Source organism: Betta splendens, chromosome 10, assembly GCF_900634795.4.
Source record: "Betta splendens chromosome 10, fBetSpl5.4, whole genome shotgun sequence".
NCBI classification, from domain to species: domain Eukaryota; kingdom Metazoa; phylum Chordata; class Actinopteri; order Anabantiformes; family Osphronemidae; genus Betta; species Betta splendens.
Window position 1 is genome coordinate 7,266,058 of NC_040890.2, and position 20,707 is coordinate 7,286,764.

The following is a 20,707-nucleotide window of genomic DNA, read 5'->3' on the forward strand; positions in this document are numbered from 1 at the left end:
TAAAAATGATCAAGACAAAAGGTTGGTTCAGAGCGAGAATTTGTCCGGGGCAACTTCATAATTCTTGTTTAATTTCATTTCACTGGATAATCAGACGCTCTTTGACTAATTTTGGAAGGTCATCTATTATTGTTCCAGGTGTTTTTCCACTTGTTGATGGAGCCCCAACGGCTTAGGACCAGCTTTGTTCCGCTTCTCAGACTGATGAAAGCATTTTAGGTTTACTCAAAAATTATCAGTGACGCTTAAAAAATATAATAGTCAACTAAAACTTTACTTTCCTGTTTGCTTTGTTGTTATATTAAATTTACTTTGAGTTTAATGAGAAGAAAACAAAAATTCTTAATTCTGAGATTCATATAAAATATTATCAGGTTTTCATTGATTACACTGAGGATTTCATTTGGTTTTCTCTGAGTTTAGCTCAATATACAGGTTGTTATTTCATTTCATCCACCGAATTTCTTTTTACAATATAAAGTTTAGAAATAGATTTTCAGTTTAGAGACAATGGCACTAGACGGGATGAAGCATATGAAAAGGGTAGACACACAAAGCACCGACAGATGAGCTCGTAGGGTGATGTTTCATACATAGAGACGCCCGAACCCTCAAAACGTGAAGCCACAAACCGATGTTCAGGATTTTTCCACTGATGCCAGGATGCTTTACTGTAGATACCGTTCTTCTCAAAAGCCATAAATCTTCTGCACATTTTCCAAAGAAGTGTCGTTTTTTCCTCTGCCGAGCAGCAGGAGACCTGAAAGCCAGAGCATCTTTATTTTCTCCCACAGACACCAGTGATGCCAGTTTAATAATCTCAAGTACCTGCTAATATTCCACAACAGCTTTATCATCAGCTGTGTTTACAGAACTTGGTCATTCAAACAGTCGATGCACTAAAACCACCGTCATCATCAACAGGTTGCACTTTTTATTGTTATTCTCTTGTTGGGCTTTTTGCCCGATGCAAATCTCTAATGTATGGTTGAAAAACTTTTATAAACGTCAGTAAAACATTAGGAAAAAAATGCCAGTGTGATAAAAAAGAAGGCGTGTCTGTTATTGCAGGGGCGACTCTGGTGGCGTTAATCATCAGGAGGCGTTTGAGTGAAAGGGGAAAAATGAGCGAGACAGAAGGAACCAAAGCTTCCAGGCATAATACTGTAATTGGAAAATTGTGCAAATGCGTTTTGGAGTCATGTTATATAAATGGCCAGCAGAGATAATGCCTGAGATTCTAGGCATGGCCTAATTGAGAGTAGGAGCTGGAGGAGGGGATGGGTGGCGATGCTGAGGGGCCGAATGAAGTGTGGATTTTAAATTGGGCGAAGGAAATGATGAAAATAGGATGCTTTCAAAGACATGGGAGGGACGGACGGGGGCAGAAAGAGAACTGTTTCTCTTTGAAGGGGAGGAGGAAAGAAAGAAAGGGAATAATTTCCACTTTCTTCTTCGGTCTCCACACCTGTGACCCAGCAGCCAGGCTTCCCAACCGTGCGTGTGAGCGCGCGTGTGTGTTTTATGTGTGTCGCTCGCAGTCTCTGTATGATTGATGAGCCTCGGTCAGACCTGGATCCCTGCCACAGTCCGGGCCTGATCAGGCATGTTCTGGTCATAACAATGTCATCAATATGTGGCTGACGGCTGCGTATGTGAGCGTGTGTGTGTGTGTGTGTGTGTGTGTGTGTGTGTGTGTGTGTGTGTGTGTGTGTGTGTGTGTGTGTGTGTCTGAAAGCAAAAATGAAGCATACCATAACCCAAGAGAACCAAGATGCTTTGGTGGAATTTCCATTTCCTGCCCCTCTGAGGGATTAAAGAGGAACTTTGTTTAGATATATAGTTCCCCCATTGATTAGATTCAAATCACATTAATTAGCCCTTTCATGAACGATCCATATGTTACTGTTTGACTAATGAACTCTCCTTTCATGGTTTTTCTTCTCTGGCTTTTGGTCTCTTTGTGCCGTCTCAGGTTTCCTCCGCGGCTCATGAGACTGACCAAAAATCTGCTTGATATTTGAAGAGCAGCATTTGATGAAAGGCATTAGAGGACGTGCATTATTTATGACTGGTGAGTGATGCATTAAGTCATTAAATATGCATACGTACATTACATGAGAGAGAACATGTCCTATAGCGTGTCATATTGATTCTGGCGTGAGGTTCTGGTCCCCTCTGATCCACATGCAGACACGTCAGGGGACGACACCCACCAAATCGCTCAGATGATAAAGTGACGGCGAAAGTCTTCCGTGCGCGCGCGTGCGCGGTCACAGCTGAGGCGCTGCGCAGTTTGAACCCGCCAGATCGAGGACGGCGTCCGCGCATGCAGCAGATTTTGTGTGGGAGCCGAGCGCGCGACGTCACGTGGGGGGAAACCGGGATGCGCTGCCAATTCACACAGTTAAAGGACTCGCACGAGCGCCGCTGAACTCGCCGAAGCGATCGCTTTGCGTCTCCCACTGATGCCTTCAGTTTTCCACGCGCTCCTGCCGCGAGCGGAACCTGGCCGCTGGGCAGCGGTGACGTAGCGGCAGCGGAGCGACGCGGTGGGTGAACGTCTGAGGCCCCAGCGAAGCTTCACGTGAATTACTCGGCCCAGAAAAGCAAACCAGGCCGAGCTTCCTCGCGTTAAAAGCCCTTATTTATGTTGCATCAGGTTGATAGTAATTACTGCGGTGGCCACGCGCTGTGAATTTCAACTGTGCAGTTTTGTCAGCTTAAGAAAACACAGCGTAACTCCACGAATATGGAAGCAGGTCGAGCCCCGGCCGTGGTCCTGTCACCGTCTCCACTCATCCCCGTCTTTCCCACATCACAACCGGAGCTGCAGAAAAAAAAAAGCTCGCTCTCACAATTAGTATTCACGGGCATGGATGAAAGTGAGTGTAAGTTAAATTGTTCCCAAGCCACTTCAAAACGCCGGCAGCTGTTGCTTTCCCAGGTGACTTGTTTCGTCTATAAAGACATGTGAGCCACTGTGTTACACAATAAAAAAAAAAAAAAACAATGTAGGGGAGTTACACAAGAGGAACCTGGCTGTTTAACATGCACCAAGCGAATGAGGCCAGGTCTGAGCATGCCGGGGCGCAAAACACCGATTTGGATCGATGAGACGCCTCTTAATCATGAACGCAACCTGTAAGAGCCTGTCAGCGATGTTCACAAACCCCCGAAGCACTGATCCGCCGAACGGCTGAGGGTGAAGTGTCTGAATTAGAGGCAATCTAGACGATGAATCCAGAGGATGAATTTTGAAAATATGTCTGACGTTGAGTCTGTTGGAGACCAACAGGAGACGCCTGTGGCACACGCACACACACACACACACACACACACACACACACACACACACACACACACACACACACACACACACACACACACACGGTAGCTCAGCAGGGGGAAGGTTTTAATAAACCCATACTAACATGGATCCATGGGGGTGTCTCGGGACCGAGCCAGCAAACCAGATGAACGTACCCGCCCTGGGGGCCCAGAGAGAAGCAGCAAAAGGTGGGGGTTGAAGTTGGGCGGGAGCTGCGATGGAGGGGGGGAGGGGGGGGGGCAGTGAAGCCACAGGCACATTATGTCTCTAGCTGCCCTGACTTCTTCTCTGCTGCCATCAGCCTCCTCGCTCGCCCACTCCGTCTCCGCTCACATCATCAGAGAGCCGTGCCCACAAAACACTGATGCGTTTGTTGAAGAGAGAGCCCAATCACTTTAATAACATTTCATGGCATCTCTGCTTTCACCAAGGACCCGGGAGTTTGCTCCTCAGACGGATCAACCGGGACTGTAATTTCAGACAAACGCAATAGAAATGCCAAGTGCAACCAATCAGATTTAATCATGTATGGAGGAATGTAATTTTGGAGGACACCAGGGCAGAGCGGCCTGATACGGGTATTAGTTACTATGCAAAAAGGCGTGTCCATACACCCCGAATATAAATTTATGAAGCTCGCTTGTGATTTCAATCTGACTAATGTATCAGAACAAACCCATCTGTGCAGCACTGACCCCTGAGGTGAGGGTTTGGGGTGGGGGGGAGTGGGGGCTGTCAGCGTGGGCGGCTGGTTTCTGCTCCCACCATGAACCAAGGTGGTCACTGGGGTGGGAAGTGAAGTGTTTTACCCGTCAAAAGCCCTGAGGAAAAATTAAGACGGGAGAAATAAAGAACATCACTCCAGAACAAACTCCATGGGAAAAATTTTATTTATCAATATGCGGTAGTTTCCAAACTGGTGGAACGTTATTTCCATTGTAGCTGGTGCCAATAGGTTACGCTGAGAAGCGGCGAGAAAGTGAATGGCGGAGAGAGAGGAAAAAAAAAAAAAAAACAGAATTAAAATAACAAAACTTGACAGTTATGATTCAAACAAAGGGAAACAAATTCAACAGGTTTTCGCTTACACATGCACGTTGAAAAATAATACTGTGGCTTTGAACAGGAGCAGAAATCAAACCTACGCCGGGGCTCCGTGGGGCGACCGGCAGCCTTGTGCCAGAGGCCGGGGGGGAGGGAGGGGGTGAGGAGGGAGAGGAAGAGCAGGAGAGAGCAACTTTAAAACAAAGGACCGCCTGGGAGATAATGAGTGGTGTAAAGAGGGTGATTTATTAGCAGGCGCAGTGCAGTCGCACTCCCATGCGTGCCCCCCCCCCCCACTCTCTATCTAGCACAATAGTCTTATTAAAACTCACAAAAGATTTATCTTTGTGCACCAGAATGTTTTTGTTACATCGCATAATGGAGTGGAAGGTGTGGGTAACTCAAAAAGCAGTGGACTAACACAGTCTCCGTGTGCAGAGCGAAGCGCTGTCTCCAACAGGGAGCCGATCGTCCGACGCCTCGAGGACCCGGCGGCGACGGCGCTTCAAGTCCTGAACGGTGGCGTCCCGTTGAACGGCGATGTTAAAAACTCTCAACCTCTCGCTCTCTCTCTCTCTCTCTTTTTTTTTTCTTTTAAATCTTTTAACACATGTGGTAACAAAGACTTTTTGACAATACTGGACGCTGCGGAAAAGACAGCTCATGTGTCCGTTGCAATATTCAGATTAACTCTAAAAAGAAAATGAAATAAAATCAGATTTCAAACAGAGACCAAAAAAAAAATAATAATAATGCAAGGATTCATACAAAACACACTTTAAAAAGACAGCTATTTACAAACATCCTCCATTACAAAAATCTAATCTTAAACTTTTCTCATGAGCAGTGTTCAGGTGAAATTACATCTTAAATTGGGCTCTATCCATATATTTACATTTCTGTTATTTTCTTCCTCCCTCGCCCTAATTTCAATAACATTACGTGGTCACTAGAATGGATGAGAATGAGATAACGTATGGTTTGTGGTCATTAAGTAATGGCTCCCTTGGCTGGTGTAGGTGAGTGGATGCGCACCGATCCGAAACGAAAACATTTGATGTAGATGTGTTTCGCAGAGAGGCCAGCGGAGGCCGCACGCTGAGTTAAAACACGGGGCCGCGAAAAGAAAACGCAGCTGCTTAGGTTGTTAACTCGGACGTTAACGACACGCAGAAAAAAAGCCGCTGGAGCCTCGGAGCGGGGCTGTCTTTTAACTCAGCGGTGCGCGTCTGTGTCCGGGAATAGCATGTGGCAGCGGATGATGGGTGTCTCTGACCGTTTGACTGGAGATAAACCTGGACCCGTCAGTCGCCCGCAGACCCTGTGTGTGTGTGTGTGTGTGTGTGTGTGTGTGTGTGTGTCACTGTCCTCGTCTGCTCCCCTCTCCTCTCACACATCATTAACCGGAGGCTGCGCCGCTCTGTGTTTTGGCAGACACACTGTTTGGAGCACCTCCGCTCCAGACCCACAACAAGTCTGTTCAACACACACACACACACACAAAGGGGGAAAAACTGCTCATATAAGCACAAATGGAAGCGAAGCCCCTACGCGCGCACGCAGACGCATTCGGACGCGCGGCTGCAGTGGATCCCGTCTCGCTGCCGCCGCCCTGGGCCGTGTGATAGCTGAGCTGCGGCGTCCTCGCTGCCTCCACACCTTGACTGGGGAATATTGTGCGCAGCATTTTTTATTCACTGCACAACTGAGGGGAGGGGGGGGGGGGTGCTAAAATACCCGCACCCCACCAGCACCGCCTCCCTCACGTCCCCTCCGCCATCTTCCTCTCAGGTTAAAGCCAAGTCACAGGGACATTTTCTCCTTCATCCCTCTCTCGCTCCCCCCTCCCTCTCTCTCTCTCTCTCGCTCGCTCGTCCCCGGCTGGTGAGTGTGGGCACAGAGATGGCACGCAGATTAGTCACACCGCTGAGTGCGCGCTCCACTGACTCATCTACAGATGGCAGCCAATTGGCATCTGACAGCACTGTATCCCGACGTCGCCGTCCAACTTATATATAGGGCAGCCCACCTATGTAGGGCGGCCAATCGCAGCCGGCCGCCCAACCTACACCCACTTCGCCCAGGCTGCGGGCACCAAACTAACTGTTTGATGCTTACACCGAAGCACCAGAAGCTAGAACAAACAATTATCAGCCTGCCTGCTGTCTTAAAAAAACAGCTCACCAAAAGCTCATCACACACAATAAAACCTTCAATCGATGCCAAATGGAAGGGTTTTGTAGGAGCTTGCCTGTCGGTCTGTCTGGTTCTTGGGTATGATACAGTAACGTACAGTTTTTGCCCCTAAGCCAATAAGTCTGCACAGATCGGAGACTGGTCTGGTCACGCCCGAACACACAGGCACACTCACAGGGGACACACCCTTAGATACACTTAAAATAGGTCATAAATACCACAGCTATGGCAAAGCTCATCAAACCAGAGGAGAAGGGAGTAGAGCGGACACACACACACACACGCACACACACACACACAGGTTGACATCAACGGTCCAGGTCCAAAGTCCTCACTACAAACAAATGAGCGCAATGGGTGACAGAGGCGGTGACAATATGGAGTAATATTGAAATATTCAACTCTATACATTGTGCACTTGTAGGAAAAATCTAACAAAATACAACTGCTTTGTGAACTGAATCAGGGTTCGAGGAAATCCTCCATCAAAAATAGTAAGTAAGGCAAACATCAGAGGTGCGAAGGGAGAGGAACACATTATTTCACACACTGTGTCTGATACCTGAGCTATCTGGAGAGTTTCCTGGCCCAGCGCGGAGCCCTGACTAACACACACACACACGCACGCGCACGCGTTTTATGCTCGCGCACAAGCTGCAGGCCGGGAGGCTCCGGGCGCCTGCGTCTGCCAGTCGCTGGCTGGCGGTGCTAGGATGGTGTGTTTAATTGGGTGTAGCGCAGACTGTACGTCAGGGAGCTGAGATAAGTTATATCCTGCCCGTTAAAGGGAACGGCAAACCGGGAAGCCGGACTCCCATCTGCTGGTTCGCTCCAGCCTCCACCCCCCCCCTCCCCTGTCAGAGGGCAGCAGGGAGACGCAGGAGGTGGGAGGTGAGGGGTGGAGAAGGCGAGGGGGGGTGTGGGGCGGGTGGGGGCTCACTGTCAGACAACCCAAACAAACAGAATTAACCTCTCTCATCAGTCAGCTCGTAACCCTGCTTGGAACTAGCCAGTGCGTGTCTCTCCAGATTTGTGCAGCAGGTGGTAGAAATAACAGGGGCTCGAGGAAGCATCAAGTCCCCACAATGCAAAGGAAAGTGTTCTTCCCAAGAACGTAAATCAAGCGCTCCTCTTCCTCTCCACCCTGGCGGTGTCGCTGGTTGCTCCGAGCGTGTCAGACTTTGTAGTAGATGTTGGCAGGGCTCTGCGGGGGCATCTCCTGGACAATGTAGACGGGGTGGCCATAGTCGCCGCTCACCTTCTCATAGTGAGGGCAGTAGTTGTTCTCTGTCCGCAGCGGAATGATGATGTCACTGGGCTCCGTGCCAGCCGTGCCCCCGGGCAGCTTGGGATTGGACAGCGTGCTGAGCGACAGCGCCGAGGGGCGGGGCTGCGCGTGGGAGTTCTTCCTGGCACGCTTGCGCATCTTGATGAGCAGGATGACGAGGAGGAGGATGAGCAGGAGGAAGATGATGCAGCCGGCGCCGATGGCGGAGAACACGGCCACCTTGGAGCCCAGGATGCCGTCCGAGTTGGGCGGGGTGCCCTGGTCCGGATTTATGTGGCCTAGAGGGAGAAGGCAGAGGAGAGGGGTTAAGGCCACAAAAGGGGGAGGATGTTGTGCTCTTTTCTGGAAAAAAAAGGCCTTTGATGTTTTTTTATCGCATATTTCTATTTTATGTTTTGGAGATTTATTATAGCAAAGAAAAAAGATCAAACAGGTAGAACAAAAATATGGACATCATATGTGCTATAGGGGCGTATTTCACCACATGTGGACGCTTTGTGAAGGGGTGAACAGTGCAAAAGCTTTCAGCACCGGTGCCCGTTCTTGTTCTCGTTACTTTGTCACCAGGAAAGTGGTTTATTTACAGCAGCGCGTCTATATTCAGTAATAGTGGCTGTTTTCACACCATTTGCTTGAAAAAGCATTTTTATTTTAGTTATTGCAGGCAGGTTTTTTTTTTCTAACTGAAGAAGACCCAAATAAAAAATTAATAATACTCAGGAGGTCCTTGAGTTGTTTAAAAGAAATAAAATCAGCACCAGTACCCACCGCAGTCGTTTTCATAAAGTCCCTCAGAGACTATTAAACAATTACAGGAGTAATAACATGTACATTAAGTCGGTGGCGTCGTATGTCCATCGCATCATTGCGATCGCGTCCCCCGTCCTTCTGTTTGCTCTGCACGGCTGATGTAATCTAATTGAATTAGCTGAGTCAAAATAGCCCCCGAATGAAATCTGCAGTCATCGCTCAGCACAACGGAGATTCCTGCTCCGATAAGACGGGACGGGCCGACACGTCCGTCGCGTCAAGGCCACGTTTGAACGGCGAGGGCCGCGTGAGATACGACAAAAAGGGGAAGAGGGCATATCTGCACATCTGATTCGATTTTACCCTTTCGTCCAAAGGATTCGGGGGGAGAGGATGGCCGTCGGCTCCTCCGCCGACTGAAATCCGAGAAGAGCCAAATCTGTTTTCCATGTATGCATGCAGCTGCTGCCAAAGAGCAGCACTAACCCCCCCGGCCTGCACTACAACCACCTCTTTACTGCCCATGACCCCCCCCCCCCCCCACACACACACACACACACGCCACCATGGACACACAAAGGCCCCCAGAGACTGCCGTCCCACTAATGACTGAGCCTCCACACTCGGCTGACCACTGTGCACTTAACCGTTTAGCGAGGAGGGTATAACTGCACCCTCTGCCTTATCGCCACTGGATGACATCACTGAAAGCGAGCGAGTCGCGCCGTATCGTGAAATCAGAGGCGCGTGGAGCCTCGCGCGCCTCCAGGAGCCTCCACGCTGAGAGGCTGTCAGAAATTTCATCCCCGAAATATCAGGCCTTCAAACGGCAAACGAAACAGCCTTCACTCCAGCCTCCGCTCCCCCACCTGACACAATCACCGATCTAACGACGGCCGACAGGTAAAGGCCCGGGAATTGGGAAGAGAAAATCTTTTTATAGAGCCGCTAATGTCAAATAAGCAATTATTAAATGAGGACAGCTTATCGTATTGGGACAGGCAGAACGGCCGGCGAGTCGGGGGGAAGTTGTGGAGTAAGTCGAAAAGTTGGAGCGCGGGGTGACGTCACCCCTGTGGGAAGCCGGATCTGAAAGGTGCTGCTGCAAACAGGAAGCAAAGAGGCCGGGGAGCATTTAAGGAGGCTCCGGTGACGTCTTCAATTGTCCCCGCGTTTAATCTGCGTTCGTCTGCTATTCTAATGAGGCTCGAAAAGACATATAACAAAGCAGCCTGTCTGTGTCTCCTTGGCAGCAGCACTCTCCTCCTGTACAGTATGAATAAGTCAAGCGGATTAGGGTGTGGTTTCATACGGAGAGTGTGATTTTCACTCTGCACAACGCTGGATTTTCTGCCACATTCAGCATGTTGATCCTCAGGAATGGAGGCAGCACACACCTTGGGAGGCCCTCGCACTTTTTACTTTCCCTCCTGGCCCCAGTGTGATGAATTATTAGCGGAAACCCAGAGGCTGTGAATATTCCTTTTTTTTACCGTTTCAAAAACCTTTATTTTACTAAAACATCTTCGGAGTTTAAACAAGCAGCTTGTGGGTGTGAGGGCTCGTGGCCGGCGCTCACCGGAGTTTCCCGGCATCTCGGGCACGTTGGAGTCCCGGGCCGGCGAGGTGGGAGTGGGCTGCGGTATGGCGTTGTCGTCTGGGGGCTCCGGCACCACGGCGTTCGGAACTGAGGAAAGAACACACACAGACGCTCAGTGCTGAATCACAACCATAGCTGCACTGCGTCAGCGAGGACTGCTCCTATATGATGTCATATGATTGATTCACGTGATACACGATTGTGCCTTTCATACACGGGGCAGGTCAGCCGTGCACGTGTTGAACGTGGCCTGAGACCAAAGCACGGAAACGAGGAGGGGAACGGCTGAGCGCACGTCTGTGCGACACGCCGGCACCCGTGTCCTGTCGTGAAATATTAGCTCACATCCACAGCAACTCCTTCAGCAAACACTCGCGGAGGCATTTCCGACACGCGCACGCGTGAATGCGCCGACACACAAACACACCTAGAATATACTTACAATACACTTAGCCATGGCAGAATGAGGGTAAAGTAGTTATATATTAACTTTTTATTGTTCTACATTATTCATCAGCGTAAAAGGCCATAATATGCCTTATTTATTGCTCTGGTTTTAAGTCTGCATGTCTGAGAAGGAGAGAAAAGGATGACAGGAAGAAGGAGCGGCCGTGCAGAAACCGAGGAGCCAAGAGGAAACCGGCGCTTTATCCCAGCGTCTCTTGTGATTTCGGGTCTTTAAAGTATTTGTGCGGTAAACACTGGCGGGTCCACAGCGTGCTATTTACAAGGGCGGCACCGGCAGACGGAAGAGCAGCTCTGAGCTATTAGCCGAGCCGGTCAGATGGTTTCCCCACACTGCCTCGGCTCCATCAGCCTTATCTGCATCTGCCCAAAGGCCTGCTCAAGGGCTGCGCGGGAAATAGAGAGGAGGGCGCGCGGGGAGGCAATTTACATCGCACGCGTGTGTGTGTGCGTGTGTGCGTGTGTGTGTGCGTGTGTGTGCGCGTGTGCGCGTGTGTGCGTGTGTGTGTGTGTGCGTGTGTGTGTCTCCTATTCCCGCCCAGGTGTGTTTGGCTGATTCAGATGCAGGACGTCTGGCGGACTCGTGGACTACGGGGGCGGCGGAGGTGATAAATGCAGCCACGCCGTTAACAGACTGATATCCTCCGCTCTATCGTCTCCATGTCCAGACCACCGCATTGCTCCATGCTGATTGCGGCAGTGGTGAACTTAGCCGTGAGCTGTTGTGCACGGTCAATAATTGATGAGAGAAGACGGGAGTGAGAAGTGGGAACATTCACGCATGGCAGCTGATATGAGAGGACACAGTGATCTGATTCACTCGGCGGCTACAGCCCCCAACACTGTGTCAGCCACTGAGCATGTGCGGCGAGCGTTGTAATGTTCTGACCCATTTTCCTGCGCGTACCGCTGACATTTCCCTTAGCTATGCAGACAGCAGCTACCTCAGAACTGCCAGCCCACCAGAAGCGGAGGGAGAGGGGGGGGGGTGCGGGGGGGAGACAGATTTGTCGGGAGCGGCAGCGGGAGAGAAAGCGAGGATGCGTGCGAGGCGGTGAGTCAACATATTTCTAATGAGCACAGTGGCACCGGTGCTCAACGGCGACAGATGCATAAAATATGGGCTCCTCGCGTTTCCCCTTCAATCAGTTTCCCCTTTGCTTTGCATTTTCTCTAAGACAAAAAGACGGAGCGAGCGGCATTTAAGGCACATTAAGATATTGACGTGTCAGAGCGGATGATTTCCCACCAGCAGATGATTCAACGTGACTAACGGGAACAGGAATGTCACCACAATCAAATGCAAATGTAACATTAAGAGGATGTGCACGCGCTGTATTGCAGAGTGGGGATGAGTCACCGAACCACAGCCCAAAGAGCAAAGAATCACAAGTGGACGTAGTCCTGGGGACATCCCGGGGGTCAGGGCCGAGCCGAGCCGAGCCGAGCAGGTCCAGTGTTTGTTGAGACAGCGGCTGGAGCGGGGAGCGTTACAGGCCGCCTCCATTATTATCCGTTAAATGAATTCATTCAAATGTCAGGAAGGAGCGAGAAAGCGCCCCAAATGAGAAAATGTGCGCTCCAATTACTCAGCTTGACTCGCACAAGCCAAATATGTTGAGTGTAGCATTCTATAAAAAAAATGATCAGAACCAGATGCTGGAACAAGCAACTGTTCATATGTTTAATGCTAAAAAAACAGTAATAGTTTTCTGTCGCACCTACTGTACAGCTAACGGCTAATTTTAAATACAGCACTTATGCTGAGTACTTCATCTAAATAAACCAACATATGGGGAAGGTACAAATTTGTAAACTTGCTAATTAGTCATCCAATAAATGTGTCTCGAAATAACGACAGAAATAAATAAATGCAGCCTGATTCCCGCATTCCAGTGTAAAATCAAACAAGCAGTGTGCTCCCAAACCAGCATGTTGTTAATCAGCTAATTATTAGCCGCCGCCCTGACGTTAACCTCTAACTTTCCAGGAAAGGCCGTCACCTCGAAAGCCAAATCAACGCCCCTGTCGGTGCACTAATTTGTCACGACCCGACTTCTAAGCGTTACTGGGTCGGATCGTCGCATTATGCATCAAAAATTCCGCCCACAGAAATAGCTTTAAAAGTAGTAGCAGCTGGGCCGACGGCATCCTTGCTAACAGGGTTTTTAGGGCACGTTGATTGTGAGTGACAGCTCGCTCTGGGTCGTTGGGGGAAAAAGCTGGGAGGGAGCTTTCCTAGAACTTCCCCTCCAAAATAAGACATTTCCTTTCAGCTTCTATTAACACCAGTTTAGGGATTCGCTTTTTTCTGTCTCCTTCCAGTAAATAGTCCCATGTACAGTGAACGCAGCCTGCTCTCAGGCGGCCGCGTTGTTATTTGGCAGCGGCGCCGCAGTCCCAGGCTGTGGGATGCTCACACTGACCTACATGGAAGATAATGCGATGCCTGCTCGTTTCCGAGGTGCCTCCGCGTGTGCTTTTCACTGGATCTGCTGAATTTGTTCCCGCTCAGACCTTGCTAGCATCAGCAGCTTGTTAGCTTCTCTTCTCCCTGCGACTGCCAGCACACGCCGCTGTCACCCCGCTGTCCCAGCACACATACACACACACACACGCACGCACACACGCACGCACGCACACACACACACACACGCACACACACACGCACGCACACACACACACACACGCACACACACACGCACACACACACACACACGCATACACACACACACGCACACACACACGCACACACACACACGCACACACACACACACACACACACACGCATACACACACACACGCACACACACACACACACACACACACACACGCGCACTCACTCACACACACACGCACACACACGCACACACACACACGCACACACACACACGCACACACACACACACACGCACGCACACACACACACGCACGCACACACACACACACACACGCACACACGCACGCACACACACACACACACACACACACGCACACGCTCTGCAGATTCCTCAGCAAGTCTGAGTTTATATTCGACACGGCGAGAGCCAGCTTTTAAAGTGGAATCAGATCACGGTGGCGGGCAGATGTTCCTCTCAGATGGTGGTTAGTGTCTGTTTGGGTCAAAACAACCACACTGAGGCTGAGGGAAGTGTTTACAGTGTAACACATCTGTGTACTGTATCCTGTCAGGCTCAGGATATGGATTTTCACATATAGAGTAAAACTGCATCTAAAAGTCAAAAGTATGATGCAAACCAAATGTTGTGTCCAAGGATATGTAAACAAAGCTAGCTTGTTTACTTCCAGGATTTTTAGAAGACTTAGCCCAACCATGCACTAACATACCGATGTCAAATATATTTTGGTTCCGTGATTAGTGTATAAAAACCGTCTCGAGAACCAGCTGAGGAACATCAGCGGATGAAGTGCGGTCATGCTTCTTCTTTCCTATTTGTTATTCCTTAGTGATGTCATTCTCTACATTATATACACAAACTGTTTATGCATTTGAAAAGATTTATTAGAACCCACTGGATGCGGTTTGTCGACGCAGTAAAATGTATCGCCACACAAGTGAGACGCTAAGCAGATGTAGCAGTGTTTTCTTAATGGAAGAATAATACCCAACATGTCAGGGTGCTTCCTCCCACCCAAACAAAAATCCTGTGAATCCAATAGAACAGTCCATAAAGCTGTCCTACTTATTGATTTGCTATGTGCCCTGCAGCCTAATGCAACTAGAACATATCACAGGACCACGTTTGACAGCAGGAAAAACTACCCGGCAAGTGACGAGAACTTTTTTAAACTTTAAATTTAAACTTTAACTACTTTTTTTTTATTTAGTATTTTATCTTTTTCTATATTTCTAGCATTTAATGCCAGAAGCTATAAAATAAATATATATAATAAATATAGAATAAAATATATGGTAAATAATTAGTGGTTAAATTAGTTGTCATTTTAAATCTATGCTAAATGTGAAATTTTGAAGCTTCGTGTAAATTTGAAACATTTAGTTAATAACGTGCCTTTTTTCATTTATTTTATGTATTTACCCAAACAAACATGTGCCTGTGCTCTTTAAGACAACTAGGAAAACTATATAAGCTCATTAAGGCTAAAGAAATCTAGGAAGAGGAGTTCTGCCAAACTACGTAAGGTCAACATGAACCATCGACATTCTCATATTTAACATATTTATACCATTATAATTTCTTATGCATCAAAATAGTTGAAATAAATAAAATCTTAGCAATGTGGGAGAGTTTTAAAAAGATTATTCATATTGTAAAAAGTATTTATTATTTATTTATTATTATTATTTAGTTGCAGCTAAAGCTGCAATTATATTTATATTTTCTAGGTTTTACTGAAGGAATTAACAAAAGCCTTCAATGGTGGGCAACTACAGCGTTGCTGTTTACTTTAACCCCTAATTACATTCGACTTGGATTCAGAACTATGGAGAATTTGATTATGCGTTTACTCGATAATTGTGGGAAGTCGCCGAATGATAATACTGATTTGAAGTCATAACAATTCTGTAAAACGCTGGTGGGCAATTCATTTTGCACCGCAGCGCTACAGTTGTGGGGAGCAGGTCCTGACGGAGGCCAGTGGGGGACAAAGTCACGCTACGCTCACATGGCGATAAATGAAAATGTCACAGCAAAGTGAAACATGGCTCGGAGGCAGCAGCACTGTATTGTGTTCAACATGTGAGGTGAGCGCACATTTACCTTGCCCGACTTTCATGATGACTTTCATGGCTCGGCTCTTGCACACGCCTCCCTCCCGGTTCTCCAGGCCCTCGACGGTGCTGTTGGAGGTGGCTGGAGGAAGGGAAGGAGGACAAAGAGGGGAGAGAGAGAGAGAGAGAGAGAGAGTAGGACAAGAGGAGATGGAGGACAAAAGCAGGAGGAGAGGAGATGACACACTGGTTAATGAGCACGTCCATAACACACAGAACTAATCAATATTTACGACAAGCACTGATTAGCTGTTCCAGTGATTAGCTGTTCTCACCCTCAATCAAGCACCCGCTCCTCTCGACGGCATCTCTCATTAACACAATAAAGTGAAGTCAAATGATTGGAACAACATTAGAGCCTCAGCGCCCGGCGAGCGAGGCCTTGTGCCGGGCCGGAGAGCAGGAGGGACCCCCTCTCTGCGCGAAGTCCCGCAGCAGCTCGCTCCCTCTGAGCCACATGTGTCATTACTTGCTGCTAGCGCTGCGGGCTAAATGCCCGAGCGCCTCGACGCGGCGGCGTGCGCTGCTTCGAGTGAGGAGCTCAGGGTCGAGGGCTGTTTATCCAATGTCACATCCACTTGGGACGCGGCCGTGCGACCGCCTGTCTATTTTAGGGCCCGTGATAATGACCTAAGGAGACAGAGTGTGACTCTGACCTTAACGCTGAGCGGCCGAGCGGCGGCGCGGGCGCGTGGGCGACGGCGGCTCTAATTTTGGAATTCCCCAAACGCTCCCCATCTCCGCTCAGTTCGCTGTTTAAACTCACTCCCTTCCTCTGAAATGCCTTTGTTTCCCTTCCTCGCATTATCCGTCTCGGCCCCTTCTGCTCGCTCTGCTTTTTCACTCCCTTGATTTAGGTTCTGTGTTTTCTTTTAATCTGCGCTATCTGCCCCTCCCGTCCCCTCCCTCTTAACTCAATGGCCATCTCCCTGCGTGATTGCTTCAGATGGCACCCTCATTATGATGAGGCAGCCTTGGAGAGGGGTGCTTATCTAATGATGACACAAACGGAGGCGGACTGTGTTGCAGATAGCGGATCGGGTGGGTCCCAACAATGCGCGGCCGGCATTGAGATTCCCGCCGCGCCGGCGTGATGCATCAGGGCTTCTGCACGCGTTCTCCTGCTCCCAGCTGATGTCGCGCGGAGCATTGTTGGAATTCGGCTCCGCGGCTCCGGAGCAGCTCATCTACTTGATTCATGCCTCGTCGTTCCTAAGTGTTATTAACGCTGACATGTTGTTGCCCCGTGGGATTCCAGCTCTGTGCCCTGAAATTGGGGAAAGCTAAATAATGAATCGCTCTAATATTATGTTACATTATCAGATTATGCTCTGGCTCGGACTTCGAAGGGGAACCGCGCGACGAGAACCACCAACATTTTGTTAGTGCGGCCGGAGCATGTGATAATTTGCGAAAATTATTGTGATAACATTGTGTCAGGAGCTCTCTGGCACATTCCCCCAGTGCAGACTCAACACGACTGAGTGAACCGGACGCTGAAATATATACGAGGGGCCCGTGGAGCTGAGAGCAGCGCGGGAACAAAGAAAGATTGGAAATTTACGTGGGACGCTAATGTGAAGGAACACTCAAGGCTAAGTGACTCTTATGATTTATAGAAAGTCTTTGTAGGGAGCGTGTCTGGGCTAAAGGCAGGGAGGCGCGCGGGGCCTGCTAGCAACAGCCACATGTCGCTACGAGCGCTAACCTCATCTTGCCTTTCTTTATATATATATATATATTGTATTTTTCCACACAATTTCTCCTCTTATTTCAATTTTTTAAACTTCCAGGGCAGGGTTACACCAAAATGAGCTCTTTGAAGATCCGAGCTCAAAGGCGCTTGAGCAATCTGACGAAGGGCGAACGTCATGCTATGAATTTTAGATCCACTCGAGGGGGAGCAAATCTGTGCGTTAACTTGCTTCCGTCATCTAAATGAACTCTTCCTGCAGGCGGGCGCCACGGGCTCACGCACGAGTCGGCCCTTGGAGGGTGAACAACCATGAGGGGGCTCCATTTATGAAGAGTCGTAGCTTTATATGTTGTTTGTATTCGGGCCATTTGAAGCGACAAATAATTCGGCCTGTTTACTGTACCTCTGGAAATTCCTAATCCGATCAACCGTGTCCAACTTTAACCACATTTCCTTCCGCAGTTCCTTCCTTTAAGTGCAACTCAAGATGGAAATCGACTACAGAAACAACTGCTGGGCGCTTTAAAAATGTGCTGCGAGCCTTTAGTAGGAAAGAACTGGCAGGCTGTTCCTGTGTTTGTCATTCTAACCCTCGTCTGGTATCAGCGTATTTACATCTGTCATGTCAGAGTTCACTCTTAAAAAACAGGACGACTGCCAGTCACGTTCGTCAAACTCCCGAACCCCAGTCCACAACGAGGACCCGCTGCCAGCTTTCTCCTTTAATCTGAAAGCCTCTCACTCACTCTATCTCCTCTTTCACCCCCACTCTTGTTTTATCCCTGCACACTGACGTTAATCCAAATCTGGATTTCCAGATATTAAAAGGCCAACGATCACGTCGCGTTTTAGAAAGAGGGAAACTGGGGAATTGGGTCTTCCTGTGCATCTCGGTGGAGATAAAAACACGAGGGGATAAAGCAACAGGGACACGGCCACGAACAAAGAAACTCCCAGACTGCTGCTAATGATTTAGTGGAACAAACTGGTTCAGCGTCACACAAAAAGAACTGGTCATTGCATGAAGGAATGTTGCTTTTTTTAATAGAGCGGTCGGCTCCAAAGAGGGTTTTTTTTTTTTTTGGTATGATTTAAGACCCTCTCTGTGGGTGTGGATCACTGGCCACAGAGTGACTAGTGGGAGAACAAAAGATCTACAGCTGCTGAAGTCATAAGAGAAACCAGGTGCCAAATGTTGATGTTGGGAAATATCTACAGTACAAATGCACGAGCCAAGAGAAAGCCTTACAGGAGAAGGAGTTGGCCTGCGACTGAAGCTCCCCATCCAACACTACAAACACACACACACCCCTACCGCTAGCACATTAACATGCATTTACAGGATATACGCAGACACGCCGTTCTCACAAGGACAATGGGGGCGAAGGGGAAGGACTGCTCCCGAGGTGCGCCGAGGAGAGGAGAGGGAGGCGGGCGAGCGACGCGGCCGAGACGGCGAGAGCCGAGGCTAAAGTGCGGCGCGGTGGTCTATATTTATTCTCAGGTCTGCTAAATGAGGTCACTCAGGTGGTCCTGCTGAATACATTCCCCCATCTCCATCATGAATCATCTGCTGCTTATTATTCCTGTCCAGCCCAGGGGGGCTTGCTTTCATACAGTGGGCTGTGTGTACACGCCTATGCACACACACACACACACACACACACACACACACACACACACACACACACACACACACACACACACACACACACACACACACACACACACACCTGCCCAAAGCGCCAAACGAGGGGATGGATGCAGCCCGTGTGACAGACAGAGAGCAGGTTGTTTAATGAGAAAGTGGATGAGAGGTGACATTCATTGGCTACCTCTCACACACCGCCCCCCCGGTCTCCACAGCATTCAGACTTCCACTTAGACGAGCCGCGCAGGCACCGGGTAGTCACAGTAACCACCAGTAATAATGGGGGTTTCGCTTAAAAAAAAAAAAAAAAAAAAAAAAGCGAGACACAAACAGGCCCGACCACAATCTGATCACTCACACTTAGCATCAAGGAAAAACGCCAGCACACCGGGCTGCTACCGGGAGCTAAACGCGGCCTGTCAGGTATGTGTGTCTGCATCAAACAGAGCGTCACGACAGAAATGACTATTTCTCATACCTGCAATATTTCTCCCTCAGCTGTTGTTTACATTAGCGGAGCGCAGTGGATGTGGGGCGAAGGAGAAGAAGGCCTATTTGCACAAAATATTTCACTCCTGAATGAGCACAGAGAGGGTTAGATTAGGTTTATGGGCCTGATTCCAGAGATAACCCTCCCCAGCAGACCGGGCGCGGGCGTGCACGCGCGCACACACACACACACACACACACACACACACACACACACACTGGCGCGAAGGCAAACTGAGTGAAGTTGGCAGACTGGAATAATACTGGGGGATCTGGATGTTTGCACTTTGAACCTTTTCTAATCCTGAGTATTAGGGCATGGCTAAAGCCTGATTATGGCAGAATGAAATGGATCTAAATAGATGTCTCAGCCCATCAGCCCTCCATTTCTTTGTCCTAGAAATAAAAATGGAAATCAGTAATCAACCTCCAACCTCTCTCGACAGCTCTCCCGTGTGACCCCCTCCGCAGGTTTGGCATCGGCAGAGAAAATTCATTCAGACTTTTATATCATCTCGGCGGAATTAGGCGCGCGGCGCTCGGGCCACGTCGCCTTCCTCTATTCCTTTTCAATAATAAAAGCTGGCAGCCAATATAAAATAGGCGCACCTTTGACACTAACGCCGCACATTTTCATGCTCGTTTTAAAATCCAATATTTAATTTAAGTTGGAATAAATGCGCTGTTGAGTAACAAGTTTTTCTCAGCTTCGCGTTGAACAGCTACGCCTTCGTCGCCCTTATGTTTCAACGAAGCAGCGCCGTGAACCCAAGCAGCCTGTTCCCGCGTTCGGCGAGCAGGTAGCGGCGTCGGCGTGACCCCCCCCCCCCCTCCGTTCGCACAACTGTTGCGTGGCTCTGCAGCCAGAGGGGGAGCACGTCCCCCCGTGTCCTGATTAGGCCGCTGCCGCACGCGAGCGAAAGGCAAGAGGCATGCACGCACGGCTGCACACACACAAACGCAGCCTCACAGGAAATGGCTGCAAAGAAAAAGAAGCAGCATACAGTGACATGTAATCACACACACGCACACGCACACGCACACACACACACACACACACGCTGCCAGAAGATCAGGCAGGACTTAAGAGCTCCTCCGGCACCGAAATTACAGGGTACCTCTAAATCCTCCCAGCAGAGAGCACTATGGGATAGCGCAGGGTGGGTGAGGGTGGTGAGGTGGAGAGGTGTGTGTGCGTGTGTGGGTGAGGTGTTTAGAGGGGGAATGGAAAAAGGAGTGCAAGGTGAGGAGTGGGAGAGGAAGCGGGAGATTCCTCTTTTTTTTTTTTTGGAAGACGAGAGCGCCACAAGCCGAGGAGAAGTGAGACATGATCTGTGTCACGTGTGTGTGTGTGTGTGTGTGTGTGAGGGAGGGAATAAGGAAGGAGGTGATGAAGTGAGGAGCTGGGAGGAGGGATGGCGGTGGAGTAGGAGGAGAGCTC

The 20,707-nt window shown here is 49.2% G+C and overlaps 1 protein-coding gene across 1 annotated transcript in view; it reads right to left on the minus strand.

The window, feature by feature from the left end:
* Positions 1-4,203: 4,203 nt before the first annotated feature.
* Positions 4,204-20,707, minus strand: part of efnb1 (ephrin-B1) — a 56,766-nt gene continuing 40,262 nt past the window's right edge. The window contains exons 3-5 of the mRNA XM_029164773.2: positions 15,420-15,512; positions 10,189-10,296; positions 4,204-8,137 (exon numbers count right to left, since the gene is read on the minus strand). Coding sequence (XP_029020606.1) covers positions 7,746-8,137; positions 10,189-10,296; positions 15,420-15,512 — 593 coding nt within the window. The 3' untranslated portion in view covers positions 4,204-7,745. The remainder of the gene's footprint in view (positions 8,138-10,188; positions 10,297-15,419; positions 15,513-20,707) is intronic.